We start from the raw sequence: 27,473 nt of genomic DNA on the forward strand, positions 1-27,473 counted from the left end.
ACAGCAGCAACATTTTGAAATATAAAATTTGAGAGACCCCAGCGACCACTCTTACGTGAAAGTCTTAACAATTGTAATACCCTGTGATGATGTCCTTACTCCTCTATGAAGCTGCTGATATGTGAATCTACTTTGAAGAACTAGGTAATTGACAGCAACAATGGAATTGTCCTAAATGGGTATAGGAATTTGAGTAGTAATAACTTTGTCGTGATGTTGCCAGTTCTAATAATGCTAAATTGAATACAACCCCAATTTTATAATTTGTCTGTAACCTTCTTCAGTAATGGATCAATAATTTAGTGACACCAGTTTACTGTCATCTGCTGCTAGCGCAACCCCTAAATATATGGAAGTTTCCCCTAGGATTGACAATGGGCAATGCAAAAGTGATTTGCAATAATCTGGGTTTTATTTTGTTATAAATGATATCCTTATAGTTGATCAAATCCTAAAGCTTCAGATTCTATTGCTTGAATCAGCTTCAGCCTAAATGTTATTTAAAACACCATTATCTAAAACCTGATTTATTGCTACGGAATTCAAAGGTTTCTGCAAAAAATCTTTTGAATATACTGAAAATTAAAGTCAGAAGCACAGATAATCGTTTGTGAGTACTATGAGTTACATGAATATTGCCAAAAGCTATTGCCATGAGTTGGATCTTGGCTACGGGTTGTTTATACCGAGCTTTTAATGATTTGATGATGTCAGGCCTGAATACCATTGCCCTCATTACTACTCAAGGGTATCACCATATGAATTTATCAAATACTTTTACAAGGTGAAGCAGCATCATTGCCATGGTGTCTCTCTAATTAGCAATAACGAACAGGATAATTACTCAGTCGATATTGTACCTCTACCAGGAATAAAGCCAAGTTGCAATTGCAACCCCATCCTTGCAATATTCCTGCTCAAACAGGTGGCTAAGAATTTTGAATTTCAGCATTTCTATTAATTAGCGAAATGGGTCAATCTGATCCCAGATCTATTGGAGATTATCTTTCTTCAGATGTGATATAATATTTGTCAAAGTCCAATATTCAGACATTATGCAATTTTGTTGTATTCTCCAAATGAGTGATAGTAAAAGTAATATGAGCAGAGGTAGAATTTTGTTTTAAAAAAACAGTGATATTCCACCCACTCCCATCTCTTTCAGAGCAGAAAGTGCAACAATGGCAGTTTCTTTCTCGATATTCATAATCGGTAAATCTAACATATCATGAACAAGCTCTGATATAGTATCTAAATGGTTAAACACACAAAAAAAGGGGAGAAAGGCACTACTTATTTTCCATCCGTCCTATAAATATCAACCTATCAACGCAAAGTGGGGAAAAGGAAGGAGAGACAGCCGGTACAAGACAATCACCCGTCTTTTCACAACATTAATAAGAAAACGTAAGGTTTCTTATTAACTGCCCTCACCCACTAGGTAGTGGCATGCTTCATCATAGGGCTGCTACAACATACCTGCGCTGACCAACGCCTGGGATGGAGCAAAGGGAGGGAAAGACAAAACAAACATATATATGTTGGATCTGTGAAGTAAACGTGAGATAGTGAAGTACGGAGTCTAAAAACTAACTCAGGGATACCTTCTAATAAAATGTATTCCAAGGTTCCCTGGTTAGGGTTTAAAATATGGACAGGCAGAGAAGGTAGAGAAGGTAGAGGGGAAGTAAGGGCCCCTTCTTCTCCTATACTTCTTTTATGTCATCATATTTCAGCTAAGTCATTCAAAAAGGGGTCATGATGGCCTTCCTCAGGGCGAGGGATCCCTGGTGTGTGAGGCTCTCTTTCCTGATTAATTTACCAAATCTTCAAGGGAATGTTTGTAGTTTAGTGTGAAAAATGAAATTGCAAATAATGACCCGACTTGTCATTTTCTGTGTGGTCACTCGTGTGTGTTACTTGAAAAAATAATAATAAATGAAAACATTACATAGATGCAAACTTGACATAATATTGTTTTTGTATTTGTTCCTTTGCTAAAGCAATCTGTCCTTGCATTGGTGATTCAACTGAGTCTTATTTAGCAAAGACTTACACTTATTTTAGGTCGAGCTTCCATACGTTTGCATATTTGCTGTTGCATGACTTTCTCCTTATTAATTGTATAACTTGAAGGATTCAAAAATATCCCAAGCATTTTATCGAGCTGTAGAGCCAATATTATCCTGCATGTAGTTCAGTATCCACTCTTGAATTCTTTTAACCCATTTAACATATTGGGAGTTTTGTAGCAGGGATCTATCAAAACTCAATATAGAGGATGGTCTTGGCATATTGTTAGTTCATGTTCAAGCATTAAAGGATTATGATCAATTCAACCTCAGAATAAGGTTTGATCTGAGCAAATTCCTAGAAAAAGATCAATAAAGGACTGTTACCCATGTGGGTTAGAATCAAAGGTATAACCTGGATTATCAGTATTCAGCACACACCAAAATGTTTTACTCATGAATTTCCCTGTGCCTCGTAATGGAAACCATGTTTTAATTATTACTCTGGCATCCCCTGGTATTGCTTTTGCTCTATCCATAGAAGAGTTGGAATCACCATATATAATCAGCAGTACACCACATTGTGTTAGCTTGGTTAGACCCACACACTGAGCAAAGGGTAAAACTGACATCTTCAAACAAGGCTTGCACTATAGGCCATTTACTGTTTGAAACAGATAGTGTTTTTATTATTCTAAATGTATTTGGGCAGCTTGATATAGGTATTATCGGTAGAAAGTTGCTAGGTTGTGCAAACCAACACTTGAACTTTGCTTCTTCAATAATTTCCAAACTTAAAATGAAATGTTTTACATGCATATTACATTGGATATTGGAATTTTAATTCTTCTATTAGGAGCATCCTTTTACAACATTGATTTATACCTTTCACATTCCATGACAATATATTCAAGTTGCACATCTGTCCTGTCTGAACCCACCAAACAAACCCTGTGTGGCCTCTAATTCAACCCCTTAAAGAGCCCCTCCTATACAAACAAACCCAACCTTGTGCCCAAGTCTCCCTCAGAAGAGAGGACCCCCGCAAAAGGATATCAGGCCAATTATATTGTCAACCGACAGCGGACTGTGCCCTCAGTTGACTCCCTTCCCTTTCATTCTTGTTTACAAAATATTAGTGAAATAATCATGGAATCTCTCAGTGGTATCCCAAATCTAATTTAAACAAATGCATACGGAGAACAGTCACATTTTATTTTAGAGACTCTGGAAATTCCTTCACCTTGATTTTACAAGTTTGAAAAATTGGGTTGTTGGTTGCGTGGGATGTTAACCCTACAGCCACAATCCCTGTGGAGGTGAACCACAAAAGTCAAAATAACCTTTGCTTAATCTTGTGGTAGATTGGCATACTCAGGCTTAACTTAAAGGCAATGTGTAAAGTATTTATGCAGTACATAAACGGTAATAAAGTTAAAACACAAGAAATATCCCACACCAATTTAGAAAAATAGAATACATTTTACTAAATAATTCAACACCAATGCAAGAAACCTCCACACAGTAGAACTGAAGTTATAGATTTTTAAAGGTTAAGGTAAAAAATAGCCCCTAAAAGATCAAAGCACCAACTGTGGATATCTAGTCACACGAGACTGGGTCAAAGTCGAAAAACAGGACCGTGATGGACTGCAAGTCGAATACAAGAAGACGATTTGGCCTGGTCAGTGCCTACTTTGGGCTTAGAAGAAATGTTGAAGAAAATGTTCTGGGAAAGTAAAGATCAGCAGGGCAAGGCGGCAGGTGGTGTCCGATAAGCAGTAATCATGGAACCACTGGACAAAGTTGTGGTGAAGATTTCTACATTCGGACGTAGTCTCTTATAGGGAAGTCAAAAATCTACAATGGGACAAGACAGGTGACTGTAGTCAACGAAGGTTCTACAAGGCCAGACATGTCTTGGGTAAAGGACTGCTGAACATGATTTGTTTCTGTGGAGTAGAATGTAGTGGGAGCTACAGCGAAGTCAGACCAACAGGCAATGCACCTTGGATGGATAGATGAGCAGGTTGGTCCCGGTCTTCCCTCTGAGAGTCATTCCGTTGGTCCAGAAAGTGAACTGAAGAGTGGGTCTGAGGGTACTATTTTTTTACTTGGTGCCTTCTGTGAAGCAGGAGACGTTTCTAGAGAATTCCCTTTGCAGTGCTTGAGATTTCCTGCTTCCCTTGCCCTGGCTCCTAGATGTCTGCATGAACATTTTCATGGGTGGCAGGTCTTTTGTGTGAAGGCAGGGCACAGCATATTCTGTTGCAAGTGACACTGTGCTCAGCTACACCCACCCCATCCTGCCAGTTGTTGGCCCATCCAGGCACACCTAATGCCTGTATTATGTGACTGTCTGGGAGGAATAAACAAAGCCCAACTGCCAACTACAGCCATTCATGTGACCCAGGAACAGGCTGCAGGCACTAAATAGTTAGGGCAGAAAAAATGTAAACTGTCTTAACGTGGCATTTTTAGAATTGTGACTTTAAATCCAAATTTACCATTAAAGGGGGTTTTAAATTCCATTTCCTCAGACACCAAACATTACTTTACTACCTGCTGTTAAATAAAAATGAGCACATATCATCTGTAATAAGGAAACCTAATGTTATCCTTTGGGAAAGGTAGGCCTCACAGTAGTGAAAAATTAATTTAGGAGTTTTTCGCTACCAGGAGATGTAAAACTTAAAAGTACTTTATCAAACTTTTAATTACAGTCCACCCTGCCCTATGGGCAACCCAAGGTCTACCTTAGTGGTGATTTATATGCAATAAAAGTGGAGTTTAAGGCTTGGCAAGTGGATATGTTGCCAAGTTGAGCAGTTTAACACTACATTCAGACTGAAATGGCAGACCTGGGACATGTTTTAAAGGGCTACTTTAGCGAGGGCACAATATATGCTGCAGGCCTACTAGTAGCATTCAATTTACAGGCCCTGGGTATATGGTATACCACTTTACTGGGATTTATATGTAAATTAAATATGCCAATCAGGTGTAAGCAAATTTTACCATGTTTGAGGGACAGAGCACTAGCACTTCAGCACTGATTAGCAGTGGTAAAGTGCACAAAGTTGTAGAGCCAATGAAAAAGAATTTCAGCAAAAAGTGGAGGGTAAAAGCAAAAAAGTTTGGAGGTGACCCTGCATAGAGGGCCAAGTCCAACAATGAGAAACATCCATATGTTTGAGCATCTTTGAGCCTTGGTGGTGCAAGAAGAAAGGCTTGAAAATTCTTATCTTGAAAAGGTTAATACATTGTTGTAGGTGCCTTCTTCACCCCACTATGGCATAACAGAAATCTGGTATTATAAAACAGATGCTTATCCACATCAACCTGGAATTTTTTTAAACTTCCCAAAAAAGTCCACATAATGAGTAAATCTGCTTAGAGGTTGTGTTGTGAGTCAACAGATGTTTTTTTCATTTAAAGGGAAACAATGAGCATATTGAATCTACTGATGCCAATCTCATCCTTTTAATTCTAGTAAAGCATTTTTGAACAAGCTAATGATAAAGGTTGGGGGGACTGAGCCTTTGACACCTTTAGACATTCCCAGAACTCACACGTTGTTACAACTTTGGAGGGTCTCAAAATCATCCAATTTCCACGGTATATTAATGATATTGCTTTCCAGACCTTAACCCCTTTTCATTTATCAATTTGTAAATTCAATAAAGTATGTTAAAATATGTTATAATTAAACAGTAAATAGTTTTTTTCCCTATTTTTAACATTAAATTATATTTATTTTTAACTATTTAAATGAATGTAATTTAATTTAACATCATTTCCTATGGGATTTTATTTTAATTCTCCATTTTCATTATTTCCTTTGGAAGGGTGTTGTAATACTATTAGTTGGCCATGAGTCACTCTGGACTTCCTTCAGCTCTGAGTTAGAGTAATTTACTACTTTTGTGAGTTTCTTTGTGGCAGTATACCATTTGTGAATAGCAAAGAGCTTAAACTTTTGTGTCAGTAGGTGCGTGTCCATTCCTAAACCTCTCTCTAGCTTTCCCTGAACCCCTCCTTACTCCTTCCTAAGCCCCTCCCATTTAGTATTAGCATGCCCCTTTTTCCAATCACCCCCTGAAGCCCCTCCCAAATTTACTACTAAGCAGTAAACTTACATGTGTGAGGATCTCCCCATAAAAAAGATAGAAGAGGTTGAGATTTACACATGTAGGTTTGTGAATAGCATTTTGTAGTACTTTAGTAGTACAATTGTAATATTACTAAATCACTACAAAATGCAGATCGTGAATATGCCCATCAATGTGTAAATGATATGCATTCTTAAATACAAACGTGCATACCTATTGGAATGAACTTCATTTCTCATATTTTTAATAAGAATAATAGGTAACAGAAACGTGACTCAATCACTGTTTTTGTCAACTAATTCAACATATGATCTGCAAATATGGTATTAATAGCATTTTCCAGCGAACAGTTACCAGTTTAATATCACATCACATTGTGTGCAGCAGAAGACATGCCCTGCAGAACAGGCTACTAGAAGAATGCGCAATATGATATCATGTTATGTTTTAGAAGCAAAAAGATTATCTATATAATTCACTGAAAAAAACGAAATTCTACCATTAGGCCAACAAAACATTTTCTCGCCCAAACTCTGGTGGCTGGCGAATACTACCCCCCCCCAAACACAGTGGACGTGGTTAGAAAATCTTGGAATAAAATTTGACATGACCCTATCGTTTTAACAGCAATCCCTGGCAGTTGCCGGTACCTGCTTCCACATCACAAAAAGCCTTAAAAAAAATCTTCGATCTGATTCCCATCTCAGCAAGGCAAACTGTCGCCGTTGCCCTTATCACCTCCAGGCTAGATTATTGCAATAGTCTATATGCAGGAACTAATAGATCAGTCCTGCACAGGCTCCAGATGGTCCAGTATGCAGCGGAACGGCTGGTACTGAAATGGCCCAGGAGATCATCCGCAACAGCGGCTCTGGATATCCTATACTGGCTACCAATTCACAAACGCGTCTTGTTCAAGGTCCTTATCATCACTCTTAGAGATTTCCATTTTCTTGGCCCCCAATACCTTCAAACTGGTTTTAAGCTCTATTTTCCCTCCCAAATCTTGAGATCAGCAAATGCCAATTTGTTGAAAATACCTACTTTCAGATTGGTGTCAAAAATCGCTCACAGTCCTAGGTTTAAAGGCTTGGAATGAACTTCCCCCACAACTTCGCCAGTTGACATCAGAATCCCTGTTTAGGAAGGCACTAAAAACCTGGATCTTTGGTGCACCAGACACTCTCTGCAAAAAGCTGATCTGATCTCCCATCCTTACCGTTAGCAGTAAACCAGCTCTATTTTCCATCTTTGTTTTCCGTCTCAGCGCCAAGATGCTCCTCGGAGTGATAGTCGCGCTATACAAATACACCATTGCATTACATTACATTACATTACTTCTTCTCTGCATAGGTGCACTCTATACAGCTGTGCAGGGGACGTGCTCTTAGACAGGCGATTTACCAAAGGGATGGTTTTTTTCATTTGAATTAAAAACACTGATCCTTTTAACCAGAGCTTATGGGTTGGACAGCAGGCTGCTGCCCTTGTAGCGGACAAAAAAGTCCAGAGCCAATAAATCAGGTAAGCGTGGTGTAAAGAGGATTTTTTTTACAGGCAGCCCTGATTTTCTGTATGCACGTGTCAATTATATTACTTTAATTAGCCTTATTTAATTTACTAGGAAATTAGATAAAATAACATGCAATGGTATTTGTTATTTCCTAATTATTGACCTCCACAAAATAGGCTTGCATAGACATGCATAAAGTTTTATACCTATATTTTGAGATCCAATAGATTGCTCTGGTGTTATTGCAACCTGTCACTGTTATAACAAAATAATAAATCACGTTGGACTGTCTGATCAATGCAAAAATTACACTGGTGCAATGAAAGTCACCTGATCTTAAGGGTTGTTGTTTTTTGTAACAGCATAATGGTTCCTGTATTAACATTCCAACCACACAGCAGCTTTTATTGAGATGTCAAATTGACTTTCAGGACTCCAGCACTATGAAGACCTTATTGGCGGTGTTTCTAATGCGGAGGCAGATGAAATTTTCATGTTAGCTAAAGAGGCTTTCTGCACTTTTTTACCTGATGCTGTAGTGACTTTAACCGGTGGCTTCAGAAGGTAATAAAATATTTCCCTGGTTGACTTTGAAATGTACTTTTCTGCTAGTGTCCTGAACTTAAGAAAAGCTAACATTCATAGCGCACGAATCTGGGAATCTGTTGTGTATTGTTTGAGAATTCCCTTTTAAATTAGGCCCTGATATTGTGCTAAATTAAACATGTTCGGTTCTGTTTTTAGTGTTTCTGAAACCTGAATACGGTTTTTATATCTTGGTGTTTGAAATTAACTGCATTTAAGCTTAAGCGGGAAGCTCAATCTTAATTTAAAAGTCACTCTAGTAGTTTAAATGTGTGTTACCATGAGAGATGTTAATTATAGGCAGTTGTGTTTACTCCATAAAATGTAACATCTGAGAGATTCCTTCGTTTACAACTATATCTCACCACTGACCACTTATGCATTCTCCATATCAGATTTGTAAAGAGTGTGTGAATGTTTTACAGCATACAGCTGTTCATTCATTAAGACAAGCTTGCCACAAAGATCTGTTGCCAGGTTAGCAGCCTGACAGTGTGTCATGTAAATAGCATGCGTGAATGCTTCTCAAGGAAGATGGTCCAAAGTGTTTTCCACCTTGTGTTAATTAGCTGTACCAAAAGAGCAAATTGTTGTCTATCGGTATGTCTATTGTGCTGGAAAATGAAGACAAGATAAACATCAGAGTTCCGTGAGGTTATTAGATACATCCCAAACATAATGCTTGAGAGTGAATCAATAAATCCGCAAGACACAGGATCCAAATTATTGTTTTACTTTAATTATAAATCCAGAAACTGTCACAATATTTGCTCAACCATCATGCAGCCTGAAAGACAAAATTGCTATCAAAATTAGTGGGGTGTGAAATACGAATGTTGGCATAGCTGTGAAGAATTAAGCATTTTTCAGTTTGGGGCATTTTTTACTTTTCCTCTGAATTGTGCATTCTGAAGAAGTCATCCTATGGTGCATGAAAATTCACCCACTGAAAATCAAACTGCAGGATTTTTTTTTTTTACACAATACACAATACTAAAGATCGGGAAATTTAGTTTTTAATTTTTTGGGAGAAACTATTGTGCTGAAACAAACCTACGAAAACTAGCAAACAGTCAGATGATTGGTTTCTCACACCAAATCTGTCTTTTCAACCCACAGAAAATTACACTGCAAATTGATGAAAGTTTCAACGTATTCCATACAATTTTTATGATATTTGAATAAATAGCATATATTAATGCCACACTCCTTTGATTAAAATGAGGGCTTAGCGAAGTTGCTTTCTTTACATTGCAAATTCGCAACCTGGGACCAAAAGCTCCTTAAACTTTTTTCTGCATCTGTATTCGGTCTGCAAACTTGGATGCGTGAAGGCCGCCTCGCTCACACACACATACAGCCACTTCGACACCAACTGACAAACAGTTACAGACATTCACACAACCAGTCACTTACCCATACATTCACTGACACATCTAATCACTCACTTATACAGTCAGTCACACACCCACTGAATCATCCAAAGGGGCACTCATACACACACTGATTCACCAATGCTCCTTGGTATAAGTTTTTAACACCCATAAACATTTTAAAAACACTCACAGTCACTGGATGATATTTTATATATGTATGTATGTGTATATATATATATCTATATATAGAACCAGTGAAATTCTGCCGTTATAGTTTGTGAGCTAACTATAACTCATGCCCCTGTAATGCACTGCTTCTGACCTCACATATTACATCACTCATGACATGGTCAGTGACATCACTCATGACATCACTTTAAGATGTCATCAGTAATGGAATAAATGATGTCACAGAACATGTCATGAGTGATATATGTGAGGTCATAAGCAGTGCATGGCAGGGGTGCGAGTTATAGTTTGTGGTGCTACCTCCCTGGGATAGAGCCTATGAGCTGACCCCAGGGGATGGGGTCCACTGGGCCAATAATGGCTCAGGGAGGAAGGCCGCATGGCAGTGTAGCGCCCTCCTTATTTTGAGAACTTTCTGCTCCGTAAGAGGACTCCCTGTGGCCTTTTGAGGGGCAGAGAAAGTGGCTCTCTCCCATTTTTTGAAATTTCAGCCCCCGGGGTGGGTTCCCAGGGGCCTTTGGAGCACGGGGGTGGGCCATGTGGTCCCCCTCCCCATATAAGGTCATTTCGGCCCAGGAGTGGGCTCCGTGGGGCATCTGGAGGCTTGAGAAGGGGGCCACACAATCACCCTGCCATATTTGAACACAGCCTGGGGGATAGTCTTATAATAAATAAATGCAGCCCAACCACCCTTTTTTACAAATCCTGTGAGAATCTTGCAGGATTGCAAAATCTTTTGCTGCCTTTATTTTTTCAGTTTGGGTCAGGGTGGTTCCCTCAGGGTCCCATCAATAGGGCTATGGGGTCATGGCATCCCTAGTGTGCCCTCTTATATTATTTTTTTGTAATTTGACGACAGGGGACAAAGTCCTCAAGTCCTGTAATGGCTGCCAGAAATGTTTTACTCATGTTGCTGGCAGCCAATTAGAGCACTTGCTCTCACGGGAGCCTTACTCCCACCGGAGAAAGATGGCCTAGGAGAAATAAAGTTCCTTGGGCCAATCAGAATGTTCCACTTTTAAATTGGTGATCCTGCAAAAGTCTCTTGAGTCTCTCATGGGCCTAGCCATCAAGATATCATATTTTTTCACCCTTAATTTACCAAAAACTACTGACGAATTTACACAAATCACAAAAAGCACAATCTGCGGACAAAGATTTACTTTCCTGCGGAATTTGATGTAATTCTGTTCAGCAATTTTTTGCTGAAGCCCATCTTAAAGAAGTTTATGGCCCCCTCTTCTTTCTCGGCCCCTGCTTTATGGATCACCCCAAAAGTCTCCAGGAAGGAGTTATGGTGGATGAACCTTTGAGAGTTTTATGAAGTTGTGGAGTTATAAATGGTGAATTAAATTGCAGCCCCACCACCTCACACTCATGACAAGTTCTATGATATAATTTATGATGTCACTGATGACATCTCAAATTACATCATTGATGATATCACTGATGACATCACTAATAACATCATCCAAGCTTCTTTTGTAGATATTACTCTTTAACCTTGTATTGCATTAGAGGCCTGAATGTAAGTACAAAATAGCTCAGAATAATAAGAAGCATCATTAATACCATCCCAGATACAACTCCCTTAGATGTAGCAAGCATGTGATATATGCAACATTGACTATATACCATTCATTTAACGGGTAGTCTACTTTACATTAACAGTCAACCACAGATAAATGGGAAACCCTCAGTGCACAATGTGCCCAATATTTATACAACTTATACAACTGCTCAGAGAAAGCCAGGTTACTCAAGATACTCAACATCTGTTCCAAATTTAATGACCTATTATAGACAGCTTTTGTCTATATCAAACCTCTCACAGCTGCTGAGCCTACATTGAGAAATGAAGTTAATATGATTAGAAAAGCTGGTACTGTAAACATTGTTTTCTATATGGAGAAAGTTTACTCTGTACCACACTGTTTGTAGACAGTGAAACTCACATGAGAAATACACCACAGAGTATTAAAAAGTACCTACTAAGTTCTAGTCCGGTCTTTGTGACTAGATTCATGTGGTTGCACTACTATAGATTACAATTCTCGTATAAGTGGTGTCAGAACCAATTGGTTCTGGTAGGTTCTGTGAACATTCATGATACTTCTTTCCCAATTGGATATCAATACTCTTTTACATAGTGTACCAGTGTTAACCATTGTTGCATGATATTATTAACATTCTAAAAGTGGCATTTTTAGATTTGTAACCTAAAATCTGTCTCTACCATTAAGCATATTTATTGTAATTACAGTTTCTCAGACACCAAAAATGACATGTTTACCTGTTCCCAATGAAATGTTATCACTTAATAAATGTAATAAGGGGACCCAGTGTTGTCCTATGAAAGCATTGGGACTCACGGTAGTGAAAAACTAATTTAGGAGCTTTTCACTACCAGGACATACAAAATTTAAAACTACATGTCCAACCTTTGAATTACAATGTGCCATGCCTCATCCAAAATGTTTCTCTTTGCAGTTTCTTTCTTCATCTATCACCACCCTCCGTCATTTCACATATAGCCTCTTTGATATCTTAGTTGACTGATAATGTAGCCAATTCCCTTAAAGCGCATTACCAGTACTGATTTTCTATGACATAGTCTAGTATTACTTTTGAAATCATTTACTCTAGTTTTCATGCATCTCTCTGTTTTTCCGACATATACTTTACCACCTTTACCACAAGGGCATTTTAAGAGATACACAGAGTACACCCTATAACATATGATTCTACATTTCACCCTAATATTTTCTCTCCTGATTAGTATGGTAATTATAGCATTACAGTGTCCACACTGCATGGAAGGGATCAGCCCATTTTCGGTTTTGTTTCAGATTTTGTTTTGTTAGGTCTTCATTTGATAATATATTTTATGTTTTATTAGTATGATTATATGCACATGCCAGATTTTTATGATGCAATTTTGCTAATATAATATCTGCCTCAATAAAGTTCAAGTGTTAAAGCACTGCCATTCTTAATCCCACCAATCTCTCTGGATTATTTCATAACCCATACTGTTTTTTCCTCTTCTGTTTTTATTTTTATTTTAACAGATCCTTCCTTTGAACTGTTTACCTGCATTTTCCCACTTGATTGCTTACTTCCGCTGTGTAGCTTCTGGTCAAATATTCCCACTTATTTCATTGTTTTACTACGGGAATCTTCCTCAAAAGAAGTTTAAACTGCATGAGTTGATTTCCGCACCCAAACATATGAGGTACTAGCTCTCAACTGATGTGTAAAGATTCTTCTATTTTATTGCATTAATTTCTTTTATATTTTATATTACATTTTCTTATTTTAACTATATTAAAAACACATCATATATGTAACATGAATGTGAGCCCAAATCAGATTACCATTTATTTTCCACTAGTATGTATTCTTGTTCCAATTTGCAATAAAAAGGTTCACTCTATGCCAGATCAATGCACTAACCCATAGCGATACTGGTAATGAGCAATAAATGTGACTTCTCCCTTCTGAATATTTTTTTAGACAAAATGCAGTAACTTTAATAAGACAACTGTATTCAACAACCTTTCCAATTCCTCTCTCAGTAACTTTCCTGCTACAGTTGAAATATGTGTATCAACAATCTCTGTCTTGTACATTTTATGTATACTGTTTAATCAATGATTGCACACCACAATGCAAATTATAAACACACTTAAGGTTACACAATACAGGCATGAAAGACAACAGAATGACTAAGAGAGTGCAAGACAGTACATCTTTTTTTTTCAGTGGGCCTTAATTTTTCTCTGAGTTTTGCGGGCTTTGGACTCGGACGCTATGCTACTGCTAAAAGCAGCACAGCACGTGTGCTTAGCCCATAAACATTTAGGACCGTATTTATCAAAACTGTTGCATCGCTGCGTGAAAACAGCGATGCAACAGTTTTCAGTACGCCCTCTTTGCGACACGATGGATGTGTCATATTTATTGTATGATGCATCATGTCGCAGGGAATAATAGAAATGTCAGTATTATGGATGTATCTGTTGGCGCAAAACTGACGCATTTCTGGAGTTGTGTCGGAAGTGTGACGCAACTCCAGCAAAGCAGGGGGGAGGAGTATCATTATAACACTGCGTCACCCTTATGCCTGCTATGAGGCAGGCCTAAGGATTTTACGAAGATATGTCCTAGAAGTGGCATCACTTCTGCAAGGCTTTCTTGCATCGGAATGCCCACCCTGCATATATTACACCTGACAGAGGTATATTGTGGTGCTGGGCTTTACAAGGTGATGCTCTTCCTAGATGCGTCAACTTATAAGTATGGCAACATAGTGCATTGTTTACGGCGCCGCTGCATCACGAAAAGTGACGCATTGGTGGTGCAAAAGTGTTGCAAGGGGCTCATAAATAAGCACCTTACTGTGCACTGGATTCACCTAATTGGCTTATTTAACCCCTTCAGCGCGGCGCAGATTACCGCGCCGTGCTGAAGGTTCGTTGCGCGGGCGGGGCCGTAACGGAGCGGTTCCGTCAATCGCACAGCGCGACCGATGCGCATGACGGAACTGCTCCATCATGCGCATCGAAAGGGTTAACTTTCCTGCAAGGCTGTAGTATAAAGTACATGAAATGTGCCAATGGTGTGAAGTTAAAAGTCGTATACAGGTCATAGTGTATATTTATTCCACCCACATATGATAAAAATATATTGCTTCACAAATTAACAAGTAACATTGAACATTGAAAAGTGCCTATGCCATGTAAAAAATTGCTTTAGATATTGGCAAAGTCATCCTAAAAGTGTAGATTCATATGGGAAATTGGTTCAATTGGGGAGTACTGGCTGTGCGTGGCTAACAACCGCGTGGCTAACACCCACAAAATGTCAGGTACTCTCCTGACACACAATCCCGTAAAAAGATTGTTTGATGTAGTGAGCAATCTAATGTCTACCTATTTCTATTCACAGAAAATATATAAAACAAAGTGAGCCTAAGGCATTCAAAATATGAAGTATCACAAATGTTAAATGTCCAAAGTATTATCTTAAAGTATTCATGTGATCCATAGGTGATCCACAGTATTACAGTTTTATTCTTCATCATACAAAAGCTTCCAAATAACAATTCTTGTTAGCGGTTAATACATGTGCTGGTACATTTTGCTTTGTCAAGGCTGTGATTTAAAATGAAAATAATATGATAATAGAGCCATAGACATATCAATATCATTTCAACTACATATATCTACATTTTAAATTAACACAATTGCTTAATATAATGGTATGTAATTGAAGAATACAATTGTGGCAATTCTTACATCTAGATTTAAATTAATTTGATTTTGAATTCTTACAGTTTTAATATTAATGCTAAGTTTCACTTAATTTAGAATGTCTTAAGAATCCTGCTACGGTTTATACTTATGCAATGTATTAACACTCTCATAACACATTGTTCTATTATCAACCAGTTTTTTTTAATGCATTTCTCAATGTTGTTTCTGTATAATGTGCTAAATACAATGTTGCCAACACAACAAGATGATGGACGGAGTGCTGAAACTTTTCAACCACTTATCCCAGTCACATATCTGGGTCTAATCCATCAATAGAGTAAACCCAGATCTCTTGACTGGGGTGAGCGGTTGAAAGGTTTCAGTGCTCTGTCCATCATCTTGTTGTGTTTGATAAATACAATATTTACATGAAGGACACATAGTAGAAGTACATGTACAAACTGAACATCAGCTGCTTTTTCTATAATTTTTCTATTCAGTTAGAACCTCTTTCTAAATTTTCTATACTTTCATAGATTACCCGGGATGGGAAGGGTTGTGGGTAATTGCTCACCTCAACATGCTAGCTAGAAACTGACGTATAAGCGATTTATTTGAATAATCAATGGTTAAGTAGATTAGTAAGATGCACACATACCAAAAAAGTGATCTCGTTAGTATCCTGATAGAGTAGTTGTTTAATAGTTATCAAGTATGTTGTTTGTTAGCCTTTATAGCAATGACTTCTGTTTATCTTTAAACCAAAATTAGGAGGATAATAGTACAATTAAGCACATAACCTGTTTTGAAGATTATCTTTCTATCTTTTGTATACGATTTATTGAGTCAGTTGATTAACTAAAATTTTACAAAAACATTAATGTCACATAAATACAGATGAAAAATGAATCTCATAACGACACATACAGTGTAATATTCAAATTAAGGAGTTTATTTTTTATAAAACACACTCATACTCAGTTTGTACACAATATGGAAGGGTCTGAAACTTAATTGTTACATTACCATTAGTTCCTTAACAATTATCAAAGGATTGCACATTTGTAAATGCAATAATTTCAGAACAAACTTTCACACGGAATTTACAAGAAAATAGCAGGATTACAATAATGGAATTCTCCAGATCACTGGCTAGTCTGGAGGACAGGAATGAACCTCCCCACCACATAATCAGAACATTCCTGGACCTGGTAAGGAAGTACCTTCAAAAAGAAGTCTGCTCAAAGAAGAAGCCTCATGTCAAGTCAAGTCAAGTCAAATCAGCTTTATTCGGTGTGAAATATACATGTCTCATGTACTTCTGACTCCTCCTAACACCCAAGGAATGGGTGTCCTCTCGGAGTATCAACTATTTCACTGTGTTTTACCTGCTTCAGGGACACAAAAAGCAGAAGGACTCATGATTCTAAGAGGGCGCATCTAAACACTATACTGGACCCTGAAAGAGGTCTCAATGGAAAGATCCCTGGTGCCTAAAAGCCTGCCCAGATTGTCTTGGGGCTATAAGAGTGACCAGAAGGAACTTTCTCAGCAGCTGGAGAAAAGTGGGGATTTATGTTTTCCTTTTTATCTGATATGTTTGCTTTTGTGATTTTACATGCTTAAAATCCAATAAAGGTTATTCTGATTCTGATTCTGATATGTTTCACCTCCAGAGAAAAGGGTCAAGGTATTGAGGCTATGCCACAAAGGGCACATATTTGGCAGACAAGAAAACCAGTTTGTCCTGCTCTGAGCTTTTGGCGACATTGACATCTATTTAAGCAGGATCGCGTAGTTGTGGAGGCCTGCCTGGCTAGAGCTTCCAACCTTGACCGCTGTAGGATTTTGACAAACAAAACATTGTCTCAGTCTGAAAATAAAGCCTTGGATGCGGGGCTGGCTGCAAATTTGTCCCAGCAGCAAAGAAACCTCAGCAGTTAAGAAATCCAGCTTAGTCCCACTTGGAGCTTTTGATACCAAAACCAAAGAATTCAGCAATAGCTTAACGATGTATTTGACTCTGAGGGACCCATACCTTCTTCAACTTTGTACCTTTCCCCTCTGGAATACTTTGAAATCCAAAATGTAGACTAACTCCAACTGTAAGCACTTTGACTAAATGACTTGCTTGATTTACCAAACCTCCATTTCAACATAGGTGGCCTGAAATTGACCTTTTACAGTGGTCTATTGCATTTTGGCTAGGGTCATGCTATAGAAATGACATATACACAACATAGGTACACTGTTAGAAATTGGTTTGCTGGTTGACTGGGGTATGAGGCCTAGACAAGTAGCGGCCACAATCCTAGCCAGGGTAAAAAGCAGGTAAAACCTAAATTGACCTGTGCTCACCCTCTTTTAGCTTGGCAGAGAGCAGTCATGCTTACCTTTAGAGGCAATGTGTAAAGTATTTGTGCAACACTTCAAATAGTAAAACCGTGAAAACAATACACGAAAATATTCCACATCACGTTAGAAGAATAGAGCTTAATTGAATAAATAAAACAAGACCAAAATGATAAACATCCACTTAGAAGAATTCGAGATATTGAATTTCTAAGTTTTTAAGTAAAATAGCACAAAGAAGCCAAAAGTGCAATTGGGGGTATCTGGTCACGCCTTACCAGCACAAAATTACAAGTTCAGGCCAATTGCGATGAAGCGTGGGCTGGCTAAAGGAACCCAGTTAGGCCACTGAACAAAGTTCCTTAATCCTGATTGTGGAGCATTACGTGAATCTGCATCGAAGATACGTTGTGCAGCCGAGGCGAGGTCCTCATGCATCAACGCTGTAGATCCAGTCAACGGAGCTTGCGGCGTGAAATTCGGTGTCTAGGATGCGAGGTGCAGTAGTGCCGATCCATTGGTTCTAATAAGCTGTGAAGCTGCAATGCAGAGTTTCGTCATTGAAGTTGCTGCAGCAGTTTCGAAGGCGATGCATCGGTCCTAGATGCTGGAAGCTGTGACCATGCAAGACTTTTGTGACAGGTCCAATCCACGCAACAGTGGCGCTGCTTTGGTTCTGCTTGGGGCTGCGCTGCTCAGCCATTGAGGTGCATTAGTTCTGCTACAGCTTGCCTCGCTCAGTAGAGAAGCTGCATTGGTTCCACTGGAAAGCATCGTAGGCTCACTTCCAAGCATCCAGGACTGGGGTGGCACCACATAACAGGGTTGACTCACAGATGGCAGAGTCCAAGTGCAGGGGTTGGAAATCTTTGACCCTGAAACTTTAGATCAGGAGGCTAGGCTGCTAGCCCTTAAGGTCACTCTGGGTTCTGGGGTCAAATGATGCAGGTCCAATGCTCCTCACCTAGGCAGGAGAGCAGCAGATCAACACAGCAGAACAGGAGTCCAGCTTGGCAGCAGTCCCGCGGAATGGAAGTCCTTCAGCAGCACAGCAGTCCTTCTTCCTTGCAGAGTACTTACAGGTCCAGAAGTGTACCAAAGTGATGGTGCCTTTGAAGTGGGGTAGACTTCAAAGACAGGCCTTTGAAGTGCACAGAGGTCCTCCCTCACTGCCCTGGCTTCAAACTCACTACAGGGGCATATGCAGCCCTTTGTATTTGGACAGGACATAGCCTATTCAGGTGCAAGTGAGACTGGATCTAGCTCCTCCCTCCCATCCTGCCAGAATGGCCCATCAAATCACACCTAAGTTTCCATTGTGTGTGGCTGACTAGGTGGAATACACAAAGCCCAGCTGTCCCCCTTCTCAGTCATGTGATCAAGGACAGGCAGAAGGCACCCAATAGCCAAAGTAATAAAATGCCAACTTTCTAAAAGTGCAGTTTTCAGAATTACAATGTAAAATCCAACTTCACCATAAATTTGGTTTTGAATTGTGATTCCCGAGACACCAATCTTGAAGCAATCATTTTCTCCCAATTGGGAATCACACTTATAAAATGTAATTAGGTAATCTCAATGTTATTCTATGGGAGAGGTACTCCTTGCAGTAGTGAAAAACGACTTTGGGAGTATTTCAATGCCAAGTCATGTAAAACTTAAAAGTACATGTCCTGCCTTTAAAATGCAGTGCACCCTGTTCTCTAGATTGTGCAGGGCCTACCATAGGGGTGATTTATATATATAAAAAGGTAGGTTTGGCCATGGCAAAAGGTTTATTTTGCCAGATCGCCATGGCAGTGTAAACTGCAATGGCAAACCTGAGTCATGGTTAGAGGGTGGCACAATAAGTAATGCAGGCCCACTAGTAGCATTTAATTTACAAGCCCTGGGCACATAAAGTGCAATTTACTAGGGACTTATAAGTAGATTAAATATGCCAATTGGGGATGAACCAATATTATCATATTTAGAGGAGAGAGCACAAGCACTCTAGCACTGGTTAGTCCTTATTCTAACACAAATGACGTTGGAAAACGTTAAAGAGAATTCAAAAATGTTGGGAGCAAGACCCCCCAAGGATGTCAGGTCTAACACATTATATACATACATAGGTCCCAGCAACTGTGAACTGAACATTTTTAACTTACAACTTTAAAACAATATATATCTGGTTCCCCTCATCTGATTTCTCTCTTTTTCAAAAACTGGTTTGGGAAAGTTAGCCATTGTTTTCATGGCTTTTAAATTGTTGGTACTGCTTTAACTACTGTACCCAGTAATTTTCAGTATGTATAATAATTGCAAATGGATGCATTTGAGTTTGGTTGAGTAACCACAGGAGGGTGAGTTAGCTAAATTACTTATTGTTCTAATTTTTTGGTTATTCTTCGGCTGTTATTGAAAAGATCCATCAATTTGCTAAGAATATCAGTTTGTCATATGGACTTGGTATTGATTTATTAAAATTAAGTTTGCATAGATATCTTTAATGGAACTCAAAATTAAAAACACAAAAAGGAGTGCACTTTGAACATAATGTTTAACAAAATAATTTGAGTGTTTGCTTGGATGGGCAAATTTATATGAAATTGAGTTAGAATTTTGAGAAACCGTATGTTATTGCTGTGCCAAACAGGAAATTCACTGCTTTTGGTTGTCATATTCTCTCCCCTCATCAGTGCAGCGTCTCCAATAAATAACTATCAAAAGGAAGCCCAGAACCCCGACCTCTGCCAGATTCTGAAGGCCAGCGGCACACTAACTCAGCTCTATTTTACTTTTTGATGTAGCTGCGGGTGGTTTCCTGACTGCACGATAGAATTTCCATCGCATACCATACTGGATATAAAAGACAATATTTTCATTTGAAAATGTCTGAATTTATGTCTGCAAGAAATCCACGAGCATAAATCTGTTTCCTCCTGCCTAATAGCGCACCAGTAAAGTAAATCGCACACAAGAGGTGGGAAGTGATCGGATCACAGTGTGATTTTCCTTGTGAGTCTCTGAACACATACAAAATACATCAGTATGTGAGCATGCACCATCTTCTCTTCAGCACTTCCCCACTGTGGAAATGTCCGTCTATTTACACATTCGAGGAGTTTCATTTGGGTTCAAGGATGTGACTGAGAGGGCCTCTGGGCGTTCGCCAAGGGGCACACATTGTTTGTGGTGAAAAAAGTGAAAAGAAAAAAATGGCAATTGAAAAGCAGCACTGCCTTTCCTGAAAAAGGCAGATCACTTTCTCTGAAGAAGGCCTCGAAATGTGCTACTGGTGCAGCATTCCAAAGCTACCACTAGCAAGTTCTGTGATTTGCTAAAAACTACAGGGTATATTTACAAATAAATGGCATGTCGCGGCGCTGCAAGCAATTTAGCTGTGCAGCGCTGCGTCATTTCGAAAAAACGCAGTGATGCACCGTATCACGAGAATATGGCGCACGCCTGTGTTTTCCTTTGCGCTGGCTCTAAAAAACACTGCCTAGCACCAAGCCAGACACCCTTGTGCCACGGTGCAAGGGTGCCTGCGTTGCAACTGAGGCAATCTTGCGTCTGCGTTGCGGGTAGGATTCCTTGCAACTCAGGCACCCTTGCACCATGGAGCAAGGGTGTTTGTGTTGCAGGGATGATTGTTAATGTGCAGAACGGGACACCTTTCCGCACATAAACAATCTTTAAAGGTGATTTGCTCCTTCTAAGAGCAAAAACGAAGAGAAATAAAAGTATTTCTTCTCATTCTCACAACTGCTGTTCAGTGGCGTTAGTTGTTGGTGCATGCATCAGATTTACACATCCTTGTAAATCTGGGGCAGCAGCAGAAAGCAATGGGTGCTGCGCTGGAACACCCACAGCAACACTCATTGCGTGCCCCTTTCACGCAGCAACCATGCGTGAAACGGTACCATATTTACAAAGCAGCGTCAAGCCATGCAAAGGGGCTTAACGCCGCTTTGTAAATATGGAGAAGGGCATTGCGCCACCGGAGCATCCTAAAAAGTTATGCTCCAGTGGCGCAACGCCCTTGCCACCCTTGGAAATATGCCCCAGCATGTTCAAAGGAGAGAGATAATCTCTGAGAGCACTTTCATGGATTTATTTTGAATTTCTCAAACACATTTCGGAAATATCATATGCTAAGCCTTTCAGCAAGAGAAAGTATTGTAATGTGTAATATTTATATTCACGAAATGTGCAGAAATGCATTCTTCCCCGAAATTAGATCTTAACAATTGGTGATGCACAAGATCCTGTCCAAAAATGGGATCTAACCTTCAGGACATTGAGGATACGGATTTCTTTCAACTTCAGCAAGGAGCACAGCTGTTTAGTTAGCACTCATGATAAAATCGCACAGGAGGCATACAAGGACCAACTCATAAATGATTTAAGCACCAAAGGAGTGGACACATCTGAGCCGTAAGTAAAAATAGCGACACAAACTCATCCCGTTCCCCAAAAGCAGTTAGGCTCCAGGAAGAGTGACTGTAATCAATTGCACAGGGATTTTAAATGCCTTTAGGTGGTACGGCAACACGACATTCAACAAGAGTTGGGCCTACTTGAGAAAGATATCAAAACAGTAGGGGAAGAAAGTGTGATTGACTCACTTGGAATTTTGATGTGGTGAGCACCTCCAAAGACCTACCTGCCAGCACGTCAGATAGGGCACAGTGTGGTCCATCTATCTTCTCCAAGTCAATATTTACCACCATAAATTCTACCTTAATGGCCGCCATCAATGCCTTGACTTAGCAGTTGCACAAATTGGAGGTGCAGGTAGATCTAATACAAACTTTAGCCTAAACAATGATTACACTGGACAAATAAGGGACAGATTAGACCACAAGCTAGATGCAAAATACCGTGACAGACTTTACTAATCACATGGAGGGAGCTAAACCATTGAGGGGAAAAAGGTGAAGTCATGGGAGGGGATATGATTAGCACCTGCAAAAAAACAGTGAATATGTTTTGCACTCTCTTAGACCTCCTTTCTACATTAGTGAATCATCTAAAACACGTAGAGCCACCCTACATCATGAGGAGCCAATTGAAGCATAACTCCGTGGTTATAGGAAATGAATTAACTGAGGGCCCTCATCCCCCCTGCAATATCCTTCTAGAACAACTAAGAGACAGCAGCATAGCAGGGATTGTAGAGTGCAATAATTGAGTGGGGACACTAGGGTCAATGAAACGTAGGAAACAAGAATTCTACCAAGCAAAATGCAACGATAAACCTCACCCCACCAGCTGTAATGCATGGAGGCGGCAGCATGAACGGGTCTCTCCCAGAAGCACTCAGAGTGAAAGTCATAAGCAGGACTTTAAACACATAACTACACTTAATGAGATGGGAAAACAAGCTGAGGAAAATTGCAAAAGCAAACACCAGGAACCAGAAACACCAAACTAGACATAAAAGAAAGTAAATAGCTCTATTCAGGAGCTCCAGGCCAGTGTATCACCCAAGGAGGACAGTCAAAATAGCGTCTCAAAGGAAAAAAAATATATATATAGTCTTTAAATCAAAGGGGGCACTAAACGAGAACAATGCATCAGAACTCTTGGAATCATCAGAAGTTCCCTCCACACCAGCACTAATTGTGGAAAACAAAAATGGTGGATCGTTCCCACAACCTACGAAGGGTCACAGCAGAGACTGCAGGCATGAGGCAGGACAATATTGGAAGGAGGGAGGATTCTGAGCGTAGGTCCACACATGGTCAAGGCTTGCATCAAAACATCTGGTTGGCCGATAATCAACACAAGCCCTCTGATTTTTAAACCTCAGTTCAATTCATGAGGAGTTTGCAACATCCTAAATATAACAAACATATTATGCCTCCTCATAAACATACCATCTCTGGCATACCTCTCTTCCAAACATTTAGTGGCCATTCACTTCAAAACAATACAACATATTATCTCAAAAGAGTAAAATATACCTATGTGGTGAGATATTGGTGGCATGAAACATATATTGAAGCGCGCAAGCTATCTGAAGACTGGGAAATTCCTAACCGCAAATCAATTTGAGAAAAAATACCAGCCCGTATTAATTTAGTAAAAAAAGGGCCAAAGCAATTGAACTGAAGGAAACAAGGAGCATATTAAAATGAACAAAACAACTTACCTCACCCATTTAGGAGGAAAAAATGAAAGTGCATCTGACAAATTCTAAAGGAGGTAAAAACACAGTAGGGTACCCATAATAAATGACACAGCAAGGGATCACGGGGTCAGCTCAGGTTGACTATCGGTCGCTTTGAATCCTGCAGGTGCATTGGGCCCCTAATACTATGCAAACGGACAAACATGACATCAGGCAAGCTATCAAAAAGGTAAGCTGCAATGTTGGCTACCTTTCAGCATAAAAGAAGCCTTTGATATTTTCAACTAGGGATGATGTTCTGTGTCTTTAGGAAACCTTGGGAACGAAATCCCTGACAATGCCTGGGTATTATGTGGAAAAAGAACAATTGATGGACAGAATGCAGAACAATGTCATACATTCACCCCAGTACAGAGATCTGGGCCTAAATCCATAGTTATTTTGCTCCCCATGCCATTCCAGTTTTAACCGAGCCATATGCAAATCAGTCTTGACTCTGTGCCCAATGAGAACAGTCCAGCCCGAACTGCCAGGCCAGGTCCTCCCTGGACTGGAAACAAGCATCGTAGGACCGGTTTGGGGGTTTCACCCCTCATCAGCCAGGATAGCCTGACTCCAGTGGCATGGAGAGCACGGGACTCACGTCTGGGCATACCCGTCCCACTCCGGGTGACAAATGCAAAAAGAACAGTTGATGGACAGAATGCAGAACAATGTCATACATTCACCCCATTAGAGAGATCTGGGCCTAAATCCATTGTTTTTTTGCTCCCCTGCCATTCCAGTTTGAACCCATCCATATGCAAATCAGTCTTGAGCCTGTGCTCAATGGGAACAGTCCAGCCTGAACTGCCAGGTCAGGTCTTCCCTGGACTGGGCACTTTGTATGACAGGAACCACGCAGCGGTACATGGAAAGAAAGAGAGGAATGTGAATTGTTTAAATATCCCCATCTTACTATTACCTCTCTCCACAAGCATATGAAACCAATGTTAGTTGATTGAAGAAATTGTATATGGCAATTCTTTGGTTATTAGTACCTCAGATATAAATACTCATTGTATTCCAGCCAAAACCTGACTGTTTATCTTTATACAACATTGTACTATTCCACTTAGATAACGGATTGCTTATGATACCACTACCAGTGTTGTCTGTGGCTCCTGTCTATATATGCATTTTTTTATTGGTTGGCTTTGACAGTATGATAGATGTATGGATGCGACTGCGGTATGATTGACTTTATGAGAAAGTGCTTTTGTGTTATTGAGCAATTATTTTGCCGTGATTCACTTGGACTGGGGGACACTTTATGAGATACAAATATGTTTGTTTACGGTAATTTTCTATTATATATGTAAAAACATTATAAAAATTCTTGAAAATACTTACAGATTTTTCTATTTTGAATAAAATATTTTTTTTTGCAATGCATTTTTTGATATTATCATATATTTGGTAATATCTTCTGGTGTTTGTGTTACGTATGGTTTCACTCCCCGCTTGAGATATCCGCTTGCTTATAGAGAGACGCCTCGCGCTCATCCTATACCGTAGGCAGGTGGCATCTATTCCCTTCTTGTGTAGGGTCTTATTTATAGAATGCAGACAATGTCAGACATTCACCCCAGTACAGAGATCTGGGCCTAAATCCCATCGTATTTTTGCTCCCCATGCCATTCCAGTTTGAACCCAGCCATATGCAAATCAGTCTTCACCCTGTGCCTAATGGGAACAGTCCAGCCCAAACTGCCAGGGCAGGTCCTCACTGGACTTGAAACAAACACACTAGAACCGATTTTGGGGTTTTACCCCTCATCAGCCAGGATAGCTTGACTCCAGTGGCATGGAGAGCTCAGGACCCACGTCTGGGCATACCCGTCCCACTCAGGGTGACAAATGCAAAAAGAGCAATTGATGGACAGAATGCAGAACAATGTCATACATTCCCCCCAGTAGAGCGGTCTGGGTCTAAATCAATCATTTTTTTGCTCCCCTTGCCATTCCAGTTTGAACCCAGCCATATGAAGATCAGTCTTGACCCTGTGCCCAATGGGAACAGTCCAGCCCAAACTGCCAGGCCAGGTTCTTCCCTGGACGAGAAAAAAGTATCCTAGGACCGGTTTTGGAGTTTCGGCCCTCGACAGGGACCAAGGAGGAGCAGTTGCCTTCGATACTGTCAATTATTCCATTCTTCGTAACAGACTTAGAAATGTCGAAGTCTCAGGTGGTGTCATCACTTGGCTTCAGTCCTTCTTAGATGGTAGATCGTTCAAGACTTTTGAAGGAGGAACACATCCAAGATCCTATCACTCAGCTGTAGAGTGCCCCAAGGCTCATCAATGAGCCCCACATTGTTTAATGTGTATATGAGATTAACATTGTCACCTATGCTGATGACACACAACTGGTGGTTGCCCTTAACCATTCGCAGAATTTCCCATCTGACCTGGAATCCTGTCTGGTGAAAGTTGCAAAATGGATAGAGTTTTCCTGTCTAAAGCTTAACGGAGATAAAACTGAGCTAATGGTCCTGAGCAATTCTACTATCCCTGATTTGGGACTGGCCTGGCCAAACTGTCTTGGCCCTCCTCCAGCCCCAAACACTAAGATTAAAAGTCTTGGTGTTTGGCTGGATAAGTCCCTTAAATTCGACCACCAAGCAGTGAAACTGGCATCAACCTGCTATAGCACCCTTAGACTGCTTCAGAAAGTCCTACCTCTCCTTCCTATGATTGCACGGAGAGTCATGGTCCTGGCGTTGATTCTTTCTCATCTGGACTATGGAAATTCCCTTTATTTTGAGGATCCAAAATCAATGATAAGAAAACTGTGTTTTGTGCAGCTCGACTATTGTTTAATATTCCTAAAACTCACTCTGCTAAGCCGACCTTAAAGACTCTACACTGGCTGCCAATTAGTGAAAGAATAACATTTAAAGCTTTGTCTATATCCCACAAGACCCTTTGGGGGAAGGGCCCCCAATCAATCGCTCTGTCATCACCTCCTATCGTCCCAAGAGATGCCTACGTTTGTCTAACCTATTTCTAGCCTCAGTCCCTAAAACTAAAAGGGCAAGATGTGGAGGCCGCTCCTTCTCTTATAACACAGCTAGACTGTGGAACATCCTCCCTCCACATCTCCGCTCAGTGACCCACTATCTCTCCTTCCAGAAACTTCTCAAAACTTGGTTATTTCAAAACGCAGTTTCGTAACCATCTAGCCGGTTGATCTGCCTGATGCTGCTAGCGCTGGGATACCTTTGGAAAGCCATGCGCTTTATAAATATTTTATAATAATCAGCCAGGATAGCTTGACTCCAGAGGTACACAGCATTGCCCAGAGGAAGAACATCTTTGGAAGGGCATCTGGTGGAACTAGGAATACATGAGATAAAAACCTCAATGCACGACATACAGGCACTGCAACTTGTTGGTCTAGCCATAAATAGCACGTATGTACCCATTATTCTCCTTAACGTTCATATTAACCCATACAAAGAAGGCATAAAGAAGGCAGTTGATGTTTCTGTGAGCACATATGGATGCTCCTTTATCCGTATTCTGGCTGCAAAGTTATCCTGGTAGGGGACTATAACACTAGAAACTTGGGACAGCCTGAAGGGCATCAGAAAGATGTCTCTCAGAATACCTTAGAAGCCTCTATTAATTAATACAACCTGCACACGTAACCAACAGTATGAATCAGATGGGAAAAGATTGCTTATATTAAAAAACACCTGCATGTTGGATTGCATCTTCATGAGTGCCCAAATTCATGGAAGATCAATTGACTTCAAGGTTCAAAGTAGAACATAAAGTGAATATTAGCCTCTGACTATTGAAAACATCCTGAGCTGCAATGCACATCTGGCAGCCCAAGGAGCAGGTTACCCCTTGAGCACAAGGCAAACCCAGTATTGAAAAGGATTAAGTGGGGTCTAAACAGTAAAGCA

The 27,473-nt window shown here is 40.0% G+C and overlaps 1 protein-coding gene across 1 annotated transcript in view; it reads left to right on the top strand.

Moving 5' to 3' along the window:
• DNTT (DNA nucleotidylexotransferase) overlaps positions 1-27,473 on the top strand; it is a 1,058,258-nt gene that overhangs the window by 512,402 nt on the left and 518,383 nt on the right. The window contains exon 7 of the mRNA XM_085614981.1: positions 8,069-8,201. Coding sequence (XP_085471107.1) covers positions 8,069-8,201 — 133 coding nt within the window. The remainder of the gene's footprint in view (positions 1-8,068; positions 8,202-27,473) is intronic.

This window comes from Triturus cristatus, chromosome 1_2, assembly GCF_964204655.1.
Source record: "Triturus cristatus chromosome 1_2, aTriCri1.1, whole genome shotgun sequence".
Taxonomy (NCBI): Eukaryota; Metazoa; Chordata; class Amphibia; order Caudata; family Salamandridae; genus Triturus; species Triturus cristatus.